Genomic DNA, 13,930 nt, shown 5'->3' with positions numbered 1-13,930 from the left:
GCCCTGAACAGCAATTTCAGAATTTGAATATCTGCCACAATCTGATTTCCTATAATTGGCTGATTATTTTTTTTCTACATCCTCAATTCAGGAGCTATGAGAGCTCGAAAGCATGTCAATAATACAGTCTGACCTACATGGAAATATCTTTTTGTGTTGTTGTACACCGGCACTGTGGCTGAAGAACATGTGCACAATTGTAATTCATTGTGAGAGCTTACTTGAATTCAACTGTCACTTTTCATTTTGTCCCTTTCCCACCTTAGCTAGAAGATGATCCAACAGATGCAAACGCAGAAGGCGAAGATGATGCTGAAGATGAGGAAGAGGAGCAGGAGGAGGAGGTGGAAGTGGAAGAAGAGACATCGGGAAATGAAGACGATGAAGAGAGGTCATTACCCGCCGAGGAGGTTTCCACGGCGACCAGAGCCAAGCAGATGCCCGAACGTCTGAAGGTCATCGCTCGGAAAGTTCTGCGGGACCTGGGGAGGATCTTGGCCATCAGCTTGCTGGCTCTGGCTGGTAGGATCTGTGTTAACAGCGTCACCCTCACGGGTTTCCAGCGCATTTTTACAACACACGAAGAAGAAGAAGAAGAAGAAGAAGAAGCTGACAGAAGTGTGGGCACAGTTCCGACATTGGTATTTGGCCCACTTTTGAATTTCTGCTCAGACTTGTTTTGCCGCTCTGATTGGCGTACAGAGCCAGTGTTCACTAAACACAGTGCTGAATTGATGAAGATGTGCAGATAAACAATCCAGAGAATCTGACGTCTTTCTGTCAGGGGAGCCACTGAGGAAGGACTTTAATTGTGCATAACATGTATAACTCTTTTACATGTTGTGAAAAGGGAGTCCAGGGATTACACATGTTTTTTTTCATCAGTAGTTTAAAGAAAGTGTTTCTCTGTATAAATCGCATTGTGTATCTGACCTCTCCTCCCTTTTCCCTCCAGGCATCACTCTGCCCTCTGCCTTCTCAGCCGTCTACTTCCTGCTTTTCATCGGCGTGTGCACGTGGTGGGCGTACAACCTTCCCATCAGTCACCTGGGTTTCAATGCACTGTGTGTGATGGTGGGCTTCTTCACTGCCGGCCACATGGTGTGTCTGTACTTGTACCAGAGCCTGCTGGCCCAGGCCCTGTTCCCCCCGCACAGTCTGTGGGCCAGGTAAGGCTGAATGTGTCGCGCAGGGTGTGTGCACGCAGACTAAAACCTCTGATCGATATCAATCGACAAACCCCCTGTTCTGTGCTAAAAATGTACACACGGCCCAGATTCTTATGCTCCGACACAGTTGAAAAAAATACTCCCCAGTCCTCCTGCCCTCAGGAGCATAGTTACCTCCATATCTCTGAACTCACCCCTTGTTATTTTCCTCTGTGGCCAAGAATGTGCCTTTGTCTTTACAGTGTAGTGGATGATGTTCCTCCGACACACGGTTCAAAGGTCATGTCCCTGCCTCTCAGGAAACCTTCAGGACGTATTAATAGTGTGGCGTGCAATGTGTGGTAAAGTAACGGACTGAAGGGGAAACATTAAACGGAGTGTGAAAGATTGCGCAGAGTTCAGAGACGGAGGAAATCGGAACGGAGCAATGTGTGCCGACTGCGATTTCCTGGTCTGGAATGTGTGGAATGATAGCGCCGAGCGGCCGATGCCTCACCGCTTCGGCTGTCCTGATTCAGCTGAACTGTAGGAACGGGTAGCGCAGCATTCTGCCACGACACGCGATCTCCGCCTCCGTCTCCGCTTCTCGCTCATCGATCATCACCGGAGTTCTTGTCCGATGTGTGTGTCAGTATCGCTTTACCTGCTGTGCATCAGTCGGCGAACTCTGACCTTCACCTGAGAAGCATTCCCCTGCTGTCGGCACATATGGTGGCATCAGAAAATATTCAAATATGCATACAGTATGTGTCTGTGTATATTTATATATATATCTGTATATATATATATATATATATCTCCTCTACCTGAGCCAAAGCTGTCCCAGTGGGACTCAAAACTTCAATCTGCTGTGGTCCTTTAAGAGTCCTCAGTTGACCTGCGCATTAATTTATTTGAGCTTGACAGTGGCTATGGAGCATCAGCTCTTTTTTCCCAAATCCATTTATAGATGTCCTTCTCATATATTGGTGCTAATTTGTCATGACAAATGGGGTCGCTATCTTGTTACAGCGTTGACCACAGGCCTGGACTTGGACCCTCTGGTTTCTCATTAGAGAATCAATAATTCACTTATTTCCAAAGTTATCGGATTTATTAATTTTTTTGTTGTGGTGTTCCTTTGGTGCTTTTGGTGGAAGCTGATATGCACAGATAAGCTAACATGTGTTCCACAACTGAGTTTCAAAAAGGTTATGCTAAACCTTACATCCTTTTTAGTTACAGTGTATTCAAATAGGTACAATTTTTTTGTTTTAACTTTTGTTAACATTTGCTTCAACGTGATAGAAAATGTACAGTACAGCCTTGTTTAGGACTCCACTTCATCCATTTGAATCCTTGATGATCCCGAAATTCAGAGCGATCAACTATATCATAATAAAAGTAACAATAGTTTTGCCCAATAACCTGGCCCTGCATAGTATTATGGTTTGAGTATTCCATTAATTGATTATGTTGTATTTATCCTCAACTCCTCTCCTCTCTTTCTCTGTTCACGTCTTTACCTCTGCTCCTGTCTCAGACTCTTTGGTCTGAAGGACATCATCATACCAGGAAACTGCTCCTCGCCCTATGAACTCAACCTCAATGCCGACTACGATTGGCCGGTTTATGTCAACCCAGGGATACTGTTCCTCCTCTACATCACCATAGTAACTGTTCTCAAGACAGGACGTCATGGAACACCTAACCAGGTAACCTGCTACCTCTAAATTAGTACCGACTTGAATGTTTCGTGAGAGTGGATCAATAACATTTTTTAAAAATGGTGCCAAGACCCTGTGTCGGGAGCATTCCTTCATCACCACGGTTACAATTATAAACAAGTGGTTAAGGTCACAGGACGAACACGGTTGAGGGAAACAACATTTGGCTCAGTGTGAAACAAGAAACAATCAACGGAATAAAATGACGCAATTTCCACTTCACTCGCAATATGAGAATAAATTAGTTTTGCCTTTTGAGAATAAAGTGGAAATGTTGAAGTTTCTCTCAGGTTAACTATTCCAGAGGGTCCTGTCAACCTTGGTTTATAGTATCGACCGAGGAATATCTAACAGGGCCTTATCAGGAGGTTTTTGGTAATGTTGCTGTTGAGGACTGATTTAGAAGCTCAAGTCGAGCAGCGCTGAGCCAAACCATGCAAGGGCCTAAAGAGTCGACAACAATCATTTAAAAATCAATTCTAAGACACACAGGCAGCCGGTGAAAGGGAAGCTAAAAATAGGGGAGGAATGCGATCATGCTTACGTGATTTGGTTAAAAAGAAAGATTAGAAAAGGTGAATAATGGGTTTTTAATGTGGGCTCTCTAAGATCCGAGGAGCAGGTGGGTGGCAGACCACAGGGGAGGCTCTTTGGCACCAAGATTACAGTTACACTTTACAGCTCAGTGAAATCCCAGAAGAATAACACACGGCTGTTACATTTGGGGGCATTGTCTTTATTTGGTAAAAAGTAAAAGGTGCTTTTTGGAGAGAAACATTGTCAAATTTGAAAACGGTACCATTTTGCCCATGGCTCCATAACTCCCACATCACAATGATCCTATAATTGAAGAAAACAAATCGGACAAAACCATTTTACTTTAAATTTACAGCTGGCTGAATTTCTTGTATCGCATAGAACAATATTTATTTTTCCACCTCTGACTGTTTTTGCTTTTCCTGTTCTCAACGAAACATCTAATGATGTTGTAAAAAGAATAACTTGCAAATAACATTGTAATGGAGCCTGAGATTCTGCCCAGTTCTCCACATCCTAACCCAATTTGGTTACTGGCACAAAGAGGCAGAACACATTTAAAATGGAACAGCTGCATTTCATAGCTGAGGTGCCAGTAGAGAAAATCATCAAACTATCTGAAACTTTTGCACAATGACTTGGTTGTGTGTTTCTGCTCAGATGTTGATTTTGTGTTGAGCAGGTTGACGGGCAGCAGCAGCAGCAGCAGCAGGAGGAGGAGGAGAAGAAAGGGGAAGAGCTGAAGCTGGACGAACTGGAGCTGAGGTCGTGGAATCAGCAGAAAGAAAACTACGAAGAGGAGACTCAGGTATACTCGCCCTCTACGTCAATAGCAATGTTAGGAAGAACACATTTCAAGGGTCAGGAGCACATTGGAGTAACGTTTGGCTGGTTGTTGCACGGCCCCAAGTCCCCTTCTGTGACACGACCGCGTTCACATGTCCACGACACACACATGTACAGTTGAAATGTCTGTGTTCTCCTCTTCTGTTTCAGCTCATGCTCCTGTCAGGAGGCAGCCGAGGAGGAACCGTGGGTGAAGAGAGTCAGCCAGACTTGGGTATCAAATGCGCAGTTTTTCCTAAAAGCAAAAAAAACAAAAAAAACAAAAAACATTTACGTAACTGGAACAGAGTGTGTGTCGGAAGAAGAGGAACATCTAGATTTAATTGGACACGGAAGGTCAGGAGTAACCCAGGTCACTAAGACCTGGTTAAGGAAATGTGATTTGAATGAAGAATGCTCTGAATAGATCCACAATTTATTATGAAAACAAAACTAATATAGATTCATAAGGAAGTGAGTATGTCCACTTGACAACAAAACCCTTAGAAACATCCATAGTTCATTTCCTGAGCAAACTATCCAGAACCAAATGGATTTTATCCTGATGAAGATTGTTGATCCCGGGGGGGCTCGGCTCCAGTTGTCATGCTCACCGACCTCCTCCGTCCTCCACGTGGACGCGGTTTAAACCCCAAACCAGGGCAAATGTTTCAGAGGTGCCAGCGGAATCGTTTCTCACATTCCTCGTTTCCTCACACCGAACTCTTTTTTTCTCTTCTTTTTTTTTCTTTTCTTCGTTTTCCTGATCCCGGCTGCAAACAGGTGACCTGGAGCAGGAAACTGGTAATCACTTCTCCGTTAGGATAAAACTTATCAGATGTAATATCGTGATCGTCATTGCTCCGCTGGTTTGTTATCGTATCATATCATTTATTGCCGTGCTCTGCGTGCTGAGATGGTTGTTGTTGGTATTTTTTTTTTTGGGCAGGTGTTAGCGGCGTCCCCAGTGGCCAGCAGAGCGAAAGTCCCTTCTTCCTGCTGGGGAAGGTGGTGATGCAGCAGAGCTACGTCTGTGCTCTCATAGCCATGATGGTAACTGCTGCTAGAATAAACCACGATTTTGTTACAATTAGAAGAAGAAGAAAAAAAGAAGACATGTATGAGCCTCAGTTCTTTTCCGCGTTGTGCAGGTTTGGAGCATCACGTACCACAGCTGGCTGACCTTCGTGCTGCTGCTGTGGGCCTGTCTCATCTGGATCCTGCGTGCCAGGTTCCGTTAACGCTTCTTTTTGTCTAAAACCTAACTAAGCAAATACACACCTTGTGTCGATGTCTGCGGTCACACTAAGACACTGACCTGCCGCGTTCGGGTTTACACCTGTATTCAGTTGAGCTGTCTCTGTCACGCAGGCGGCATGCAGCCACTCTGTGCTCCCCGTTCATCCTGCTCTACGGCCTGGCTTTGTGCTGTCTGCAGTACGTCTGGGCCATGGAGCTTCAGCCCGAACTGCCCACCACGGTGGGGACCATGAGCCTCAGGCAGCTGGGACTGGACAGAGCCCAGTACCCCTGTCTACGACTGGGAGCGATGGTAAGACAAGAGCGTGCACGGACACCGGGGTGATTTGATGATGATGATGAAACTGAACTCGCAGGCTTTTTGTTTGACTCTGTGTGTCACTATAACCCTCCATCGCCAACTCCTGGCTATGGAAAGTTGCCGTTGGAAGCTGGAGTTCGTCCATGAAGTTGAGTGATCAGAACAGAAACGGAACAGAGCAGATCTGTCACTCGGGCCTCGTCTCTCACTTGGTACAGCCTCAGAATCTGGCGGCATCACAGCTCAGAGTCGACTGATATTCCTTCACACGGCACCGGAGCCAAACGCCTGGACAGGGATGAGCTCACATCCTTTAATCTCACATAACTTATGTTATCCTATATTATTGTTAATACTTATTCATTTATGTATTTACTTATACTTCAGGTTCGGCACCAGACTTATTTTCCAGACATGCACAAATCAAATGCCAGGTTTTATATTGTGGACGTTTAAATCTAAATAAATAAGTAAATCTCCTGGAAAAAGTTTTTTTCCCCCCTCACGGTAACTTGCAATAGGTTCAATAAACAACGTGCTGTCGATTTGACAGCAGAGTAAAACGGATGGATTTATGGATTTAAGCTTTTCAAAAACCCAGTGACTTGTGAATTCTTGCCCACCATGTGTTTTTCCACCTCTCTCTCTTCATATGATCATCTCTCTCTCTCTCTCCAGCTTCTGTTCACTCTAACTTTCTGGCTGTTGGTGCGTCAGTCGGTGAAGGAAAACTTCAGCAGGAAGAGGAAAATGGCCACACCACTACAGGAAGTCACTACAGGAGGTCAGACATGAGCGGTGTCTCTGTGACGTCCATGAGGCACATTACATTGACTTACATGCATTTCCTGGAGTCTTACTCCGACCGTAACTACTACGCCCCTAACCCTAACTTTAATACATGTCCTCACATTCAGAGCCTTATCTTACATCTGGCTCAAAGTGGCAAATTATCTGTGCTAGTTTCAGACTGAGGCATCAATGTGCCCATGGACGCGTTGCTCTCAAAATCAGGCGTGGCTGTGGAAAAACCTTTGGCACGATTAACCAACAAAAACCTGGGCTAAAGTCAGAGGAGCACCCAACGTAACATGCACCGACACAGGGCGGGTGCAGTACGTGGTTATACACTCTGCTTGTTACACACACAGATTATTCATGTATAATCAGATGTGCAGAGAAACTCTCTTTTTCTTCCTACCTGGCAAATCGGAGATTATTAAATTTATGGGGACTTCTTTTTGGGTCCCCATAAGGAAGACCCATGATGTATAAACAAATTTAGGTCCCCACGACAAGTTATACCTAGACCACACACACACACTTTCACACTGACATTACAAACAGAAAAGAAGTATTGAACATATGCAGACGTTATGCTCCATTATGATAAAAACACTAGCATAAATACATATTTTAGGGTTACACAAGGTCACGTCTTCAAGTGACCTTGTGGGTTATGGAAGGGGTGGGGCATGGTATGGGCCATGAGCTGTTGTCCTGCCATACTGTAAGTGTTTATTGTTTATCATCTGAGGAACTGAACGTTCTCCCAGATGATGAACTTTTACAATTTTAAAATGACACACATGACGTTTTTCTTCCGCCACTATCAGGTTCATTGGGCAGCTTTTTACTCAAATAATCACAAGACTTTATCTCTGAAATCTAACTTCTTCCTCTTCTCCCTCTCCTGACCTCACGTTCCCCGTCAGCAGCAGAGGAGGCCGGTAGCGAATCCGTGCTGAGGGTCCTGGGCGGCATGGTGATGAGCTGCTACGCCAAATACTGGATCTACGTGTGCGGGGGGATGTTCATCATGGTCTCCTTCGCCGGAAAACTCGTCGGATACAAGATCATCTACATGCTGCTGTTCCTGCTCTGCCTGTGTCTCTATCAGGTAGGACCACCATGTCGTCACTGAGTGATGTCATCAGATACGTTGATATACATATATTTAAATATGCTTGTACTGAGAAACCTGTTCATATTTCCCAGGTGTACTATTCTCTGTGGAGGCGTCTGCTGAAGCTCTTCTGGTGGCTGGTTGTGGCCTACACCATGCTGGTGCTCATCTCCATCTACACTTACCAGTTTGAAGACTTCCCTGGATACTGGAGAAACTTTACTGGCTTCACGGAAGAACAGTACGTCCTCTTACCAAAGAGTTGTATTTCACTCTCTCTCACGTGTTGGATGGGTCTTTTCTCCCTGAAACTACAAGGTTATTTTTTGTAGTTTGTGATTTGTATAATATTTTAACTTAAACCATGCATAAATAAACCGCTGGGGTTCCTGTTAACCCTGCCATGTAGTAATAAAATTGTTCATATTTAGGAATAAGACGCATGAAAGTATCAAACTGAAATAATGGAGGTGCGTCCCTGTCGTCCTGCAGGCTGGCGGCCATCGGTCTGGAGACGTTCGCTCTGTCCGAGCTCTTCTCCAGTATTCTGATCCCCGGCTTCTTCCTGCTCGCCTGTATCCTGCAGCTGCACTACTTCCACAAGCCCTTCATGAGAATCACCAACCTGGAGCATGTGACGCCGATACACAAGTAAAACAGCCTCCGCACACGCTCGCACTACACACGCCACGAGTTTTGATCGTCTTTACTGTATCTTCTGTCATGTGAGCAATGAATGAATTAGAGCTCAGCCACATCTTCTGGAGATGTGAACAAAGTTTTTTGTTGCAAACTACAATCCAAACACACACATTCTCCTATGCTTTCACTCTGCTGCCCACTACAGCCCACAGACGAATGTGTAAGTTCAGTTTTAACATCATGTGCAGAATAAGTTAGTTAAAAATGATAATTTCATCAAAACAGACGAGAAGAGAAAAAGGGATGTAAACAGTTCTAAATCTCTCTTTTTCATTTCATGATGAATATATCACCATGTCTGTGGGAATCCTGAATTTGTCCTTTGTGCTAATGAGACGATCTGCCTCCCCAGGAAGAAGAGCAGCGAAAGGACGGAGCCAGTTGGCCCCGGCAACGAGGGGGTGAACTTTGAGGAGGACGACCTGGCGACTACCATGGATGAGGAATCTGAAGACGAAGGTAAAGGTTTATACCAAAGACGCATTTTCACTGTTAAACGTGGAGGACAGGGATTGGCTCTAAACACATCTAAGTTTTGCAATCGATTTGTATGACGTTTAAGTGGCCTTGTACCTCGGGATGCTTCTCGTCAAAATCACGAACGTTTACAAAAAATGACTGATGTCGGTCGATTTCTGTCTGCCCCCGGTCTGTCTGTCTCTCTCTCTGTCTGTGTGCCCATCATGGCTCTCACTGGCTCTCTCTCTCTTCCCCCCTTGTTAAGAGGAGCTGGGGCCCAGTAAGTGGGGTCTGGTGATGGACAGATTGCTGGTGCTGTCCAGGAGATTCTACGACAACCTGACCAAAGTTCAAGTGTTTCTCTGGAGGCTCCTGGAGCTCCACATCCTCAAGATGGTGGCCTTCTTCTCCGTGTGGGTGGCCCTTGAAGAGGTAAAATAGAACACTGATCTTATCGTGTTAGCGGTTTCTAGAATTTGCTGTGTGCAAAGGACCTTGACGCGAAGCTCTTGGAACGGATTTGAATGGTCGCTTTGTGGTCTAAATGTCATCCTCTTTCCTGTCTCTCTCTCTCTCTCTCTCCACAGCCGTCCGTGATGAACCTGGTGCTGGTGGTGCTGTGGTCTCTGGCGATGCCCTACGGCCGCTTCAGGCCCATGGCCTCCTGCCTGTCCACGGTCTGGGTGTGTGTCATCATCGTGTGCAAGATGCTCTACCAGCTCAGCGTCGTCAACCCCATCGAGTACTCCAGTAACTGTAGCCTGGTAAGACACGCATGAACACCTTTGCTCTGCAAGGTCTTAGTTATCTCCCCTTGTGAATTTGATTCTCTCCTCTTTTCCTCACAGCCTTTGATAAATCAAACCAACCTGTTGCCAGAGGAGATGGTGAACTCCTCTCTGTATAAGGATCCAGTGGATCCAGCCAACTGGTTTGGCATCCGGAAAGACGCCACCGTACTGGGATACAGCAAGGTGGGTTCAATATGTGTGTCCATAAGTGTTTTCCTTCTTCTATATGTTGAGTGCTTTGGATCCTGAATGTTTTTTTCTCCTTTTTTCTCTTTTGCAGAACCATTTAATAGTGTTGATGCTGTTGGTGTTTGAGGCGACAGTGTACCGGCACCAGGCTCATCACTACCGTCAGCTCCAGCGATCTCCGCCCACCATTCCGGCCCTGTTCCCCGCCGCCACCAGAGACACTCTGGACCAGGGCCTCCTGTCCTGCATCAAGTACCTGCTCAACTACACCTTCTACAAGTTTGGATTGGAGGTACCGTAGCCTGGGAAGATCACTAGGAACGAAGATGAAATGTGAATGGGTTTCTCTGGTAGACTGTTCCAGGGTTTGTATTTCATTTTAATCTCAAAAACCTCCCCTCTCTCTCTTTTTGAAAGATTTGCTTCCTGATGACGGTGAATGTGATTGGCCAGCGGATGAACTTCCTGGTGATAATCCATGGCTGCTGGTTGGTTGCCATCCTGGTGAAGCGGCGGCGCGCAGCCATTGCCGGGATCTGGCCCCGATACTGTCTCTTCCTGTCCGTGTTCATGATCTACCAGTACCTGCTGTGTGTGGGCATGCCGCCCGCTCTCTGTATAGGTGAGTTCCTGGTGTGAAGTTGGGTTCCTGGTTTATCCGATGCAGTTCATCTATCAGTACAATCTAACGGCAGCTTTTGGAGAAGCTGAGGTCATGTAGCTTTTGGTTCTCAATGTATTTGAGGGTGTCCTTCATCTGTCCTCTTAAAAAGCTGAGATATCATGCTGTTCATATTCCAGTGTTTCCTAGACTTTGTTTCTTGTCTTTCAAGTCTCCTTTAGTAGATAATATTTTTTACAAACCCCTACCCCCAGGCTGCACACTATCAAAAAGCCTTGTTCATCCCATTTATAGGCACGGAATAATAGAAACACTTCACCTTATTGTATTGTGGTCAAATATTTGCACAATTTGGGGTTTTGGTGTTTTCGTACTGTGGTCACAAAGTGAAATCATCTCATATTCAGTGAATATTGTGTAGAGCAAACTTAAGATATGCCTCCCGCCTACTGACCTGTACCGGCCTGTGGCCGTCCCGCAGACTACCCATGGCGTTGGAACACTCCAGTGTTGATGAACTCCGCGCTCATCAAATGGATCTTTCTGCCGGACTTCTTCACCGTGCCGAACTCCAAAAACCTCATAGGTCAGTGTCTCTGTGTTCATTCATTCATTCATTCATTCATTAAACTCGAAGAAGAGGAATTACAACAATATTTGTGTGCGAGCAGCAGAGTGGTGAGTGTGACGTGACTCTGTGTGCTGTTGAAATGTACATGAACAATGCTGCCCCAACAATGCTTTTTGGGTTTTTTTGTGTGTCTGTGTGTGTGTGTGTGTGTGTGTGTGTGTGTGTGTGTGTGTGTGTGTGTGTCCACAGCGGACTTTGTGCTGCTGATATGTGCGTCGCAGCAGTGGAAGGTGTTTGAGTGTGAGCACACGGAGGAGTGGATGGTTCCGGCGGGAGAGAACAAAGACGACCCCGAGCCGATGGAAGGTCGACTGTTTAACCCTGCACCCAACTTCATCAACTGCAGGTAAACGCAGCCTGTGTCCGCCTGTCTGTTATTGGTTGGTTGAATCACTGTTGTTGGTCACACTCTCCGCCTCTCAGTGTAAAAGCTTCTTCTGAACGTGAAGTCTCTCTCTCTCCCCGTCGCCCCTTCCAGGAGTTACCTGGACATGGCGAAGGTTTTGGTGTTTCGCTACCTCTTCTGGTTTGTGCTGTCGGTGGTCTTCGTCACCGGGGCCACCAGGATCTCCGTGTTCGGACTGGGCTACCTGCTCGCCTGCTTCTTTTTCCTGCTGTTCGGAACCCAGCTGCTGGTCAAACCCTCCAGGACCCGCCTCGCCCTGTGGGACTGTCTCATCATCTACAACGTGGCAGTTATCATATCTAAAAATATGTTATCGGTAAGTGTGAAGCTCATCAAGGTGCTAGTTTCAAAAAGGATGTTGTGATTAATAAATATGCCATCAGCCAATCACGTGACGATTCTGCTCTGTCTGAGCTGGTTATTGTGACACCATGGAAATACTAATAATAGTATTTCAGAGAGAAGAGCCGGGGGGCCATTTTAACAAATCTTAATTAAGCGTATCACTGGGACTAACAAACATCACAAAGTTTAAACCGACCCACACTCACGCCTCAGGTATAAGGTAAATATGAATATTGTCATTAGGATGTATACGGATAAACCAACTTTATTAATGGTGAATGAAAATTCTTAAAATAAGACACGTCCAAAAACTGTAAAATCTCAGCAAACAATCAGGCAACAGGTGAATTGTTATTTTGTGCAAAGAGATGATAAAATTACACCAATTTAAAAAAATATATATTTCTGTGAGGAGTAACTTAGAATTGTGCCTGAAGTTCCTGGGAAAGAGTTTCTTCTTCAAAGCTGCTAGGAGACATTTATCTATTATTACATGTATTATTTAATAAAATGAAATAAGATTTTGCACCAAACAGCAAGTCTTATTGACTTAGGAGGCCTCCTGACATCTCTAACTACAGTCAGACTTTTATCGTACAACTATGACCGAACCATGAAAATAAATCTGTGAACAGTGACGTGACCTGGAGACGCTGAACTGTGTGTGTGTGTGTGTGTGTGTGTGTGTGTGTGTGTGTGTTTCAGATCCTGGCGTGTGTGTTTGTATTTGAGATGCAGAAGGGCTTCTGTTGGGTGATTCAGCTCTTCAGCCTGGTTTGCACCGTCAAAGGATATTATGACCGTACGTGGTTTAACAATGATGATGATGATACTACAACATGTATACATTAGGAATCTTTGATTAGTAAACTTGAATCTAAAATAATGTATCATTGCATTGTGTCTTATAGGGGATGTGGGATGTTTAGTTTATGAAGGAAACGCTCTGTAACGTCATATCTTTGAAATGATCAAAAGTAAAACATTCCACATGCCGTTTTATCAGAGAGTCACACCTGACACTTTTTTATTTTTATTTTAGTATGCTTCACTGAATGTTTCGGTTTCCCGACAGCGAAAGCGGTGAGCGATAAGACCTGCAGCCTTCCGGTGGAGGAGGCCGGCATCATGTGGGACAGTATCTGCTTTCTCTGCCTGTTGCTGCAGAGGCGGGTCTTCCTCAGTTTCTACTTCCTGCACGTGACCGCAGAGCTGCAGGCTTCTGCCAAACAGGCCTCAAGGTAAAAAAGCACAGTGTGCGCGACGTGATTTGGGAAGTTTGCAGTCTGCGTGTCTTCAGTGTGCAATGATGCAGCTAAGAGAAATTGCAGTGAGTCAGCTGACGAAATGAGTAAGAACGTTTTCAAGGACGGGTTTTCAGATGTGACAGAAGATCCCAATTGTCCCGACTCTCCAGGTTACTTTGCTGATAAGTGCAATGACAACTCTTTCCTTTTCTTTTCCTTCCAGGGGGTTTGAGCTCTTCAGAGCCAGTATCGTGAAGAACATTAAGTTTCACCAACAAGCTGAGAAGAAGTCTCTGTCACAGCTCAAGAGATCGTAAGTGTCCCCACTGTAGAGTGGGCGTGAGCGGCGTCAGAACGGCGGTGTCAAAGAACGAGTAGACATGGAGAGGTGGATGGTGACATTCTTAAACATGAGTGTGTGGTCGAGTCGCCTTCACCCCTGGTTGGAGAGAAGCTAAAGGTTTTTAGGCGTACGAGCAGCATTGGCCTGAGGGAGGTTTTGTGGTGCTCTGTCGGCCAATCTGACCAATCCTGGATTTTTCCTCTGGCGCCACCATGAGGTTTATATTTTTAGGTGAAAGATCATAAAGAACTTTGGATAGTTACCGCTGCCAACTGGTTTTGTTTGTCAGTTGTAAAACCACTAAATTTTAGCATGGATCTGGATAAAGAGATGGATCCAGGAATGTTTTATCACTTTCTTAAACATTGCAAGATGGGGCATTTTCTTCTATTTGAGTGTATGATTTGGGGAGGCTTGATTTAAGTTGAGTAGGCCGTTATACACTCTACTTACTGAGTGCCATTCTAGTTTGAGATAAATTGCAAATCCAA

At 45.3% G+C, this 13,930-nt stretch overlaps 1 protein-coding gene across 5 annotated transcripts in view; it reads left to right on the top strand.

The window, feature by feature from the left end:
* Positions 1–13,930, top strand: part of piezo1 (piezo-type mechanosensitive ion channel component 1) — a 52,129-nt gene that overhangs the window by 27,099 nt on the left and 11,100 nt on the right. For 3 of the 5 annotated variants that reach the window (XM_047334752.1, XM_035607019.2, XM_035607021.2), the window contains 25 exons: positions 267–522; positions 956–1,169; positions 2,692–2,863; positions 4,095–4,220; positions 4,409–4,472; positions 5,021–5,041; positions 5,187–5,290; positions 5,389–5,468; positions 5,609–5,789; positions 6,477–6,582; positions 7,514–7,698; positions 7,797–7,945; positions 8,197–8,355; positions 8,759–8,865; positions 9,131–9,297; positions 9,453–9,629; positions 9,714–9,839; positions 9,937–10,137; positions 10,263–10,467; positions 10,949–11,053; positions 11,288–11,444; positions 11,577–11,820; positions 12,555–12,651; positions 12,925–13,090; positions 13,320–13,409. In XM_047334752.1, coding sequence (XP_047190708.1) covers positions 267–522; positions 956–1,169; positions 2,692–2,863; positions 4,095–4,220; positions 4,409–4,472; positions 5,021–5,041; positions 5,187–5,290; positions 5,389–5,468; positions 5,609–5,789; positions 6,477–6,582; positions 7,514–7,698; positions 7,797–7,945; positions 8,197–8,355; positions 8,759–8,865; positions 9,131–9,297; positions 9,453–9,629; positions 9,714–9,839; positions 9,937–10,137; positions 10,263–10,467; positions 10,949–11,053; positions 11,288–11,444; positions 11,577–11,820; positions 12,555–12,651; positions 12,925–13,090; positions 13,320–13,409 — 3,659 coding nt within the window. The remainder of the gene's footprint in view (positions 1–266; positions 523–955; positions 1,170–2,691; positions 2,864–4,094; positions 4,221–4,408; positions 4,473–5,020; positions 5,042–5,186; positions 5,291–5,388; positions 5,469–5,608; positions 5,790–6,476; positions 6,583–7,513; positions 7,699–7,796; positions 7,946–8,196; positions 8,356–8,758; positions 8,866–9,130; positions 9,298–9,452; positions 9,630–9,713; positions 9,840–9,936; positions 10,138–10,262; positions 10,468–10,948; positions 11,054–11,287; positions 11,445–11,576; positions 11,821–12,554; positions 12,652–12,924; positions 13,091–13,319; positions 13,410–13,930) is intronic. The other 2 variants (XM_035607018.2, XM_035607020.2) reach the window with 2 other exon arrangements.

The sequence above is a fragment of the Scophthalmus maximus genome, chromosome 10 (genome assembly GCF_022379125.1).
Source record: "Scophthalmus maximus strain ysfricsl-2021 chromosome 10, ASM2237912v1, whole genome shotgun sequence".
In the NCBI taxonomy this organism is placed as follows: domain Eukaryota; kingdom Metazoa; phylum Chordata; class Actinopteri; order Pleuronectiformes; family Scophthalmidae; genus Scophthalmus; species Scophthalmus maximus.
Note: the sequence above shows the minus strand (reverse complement) of the source record. Positions and strands in the feature narration are given on the sequence as shown.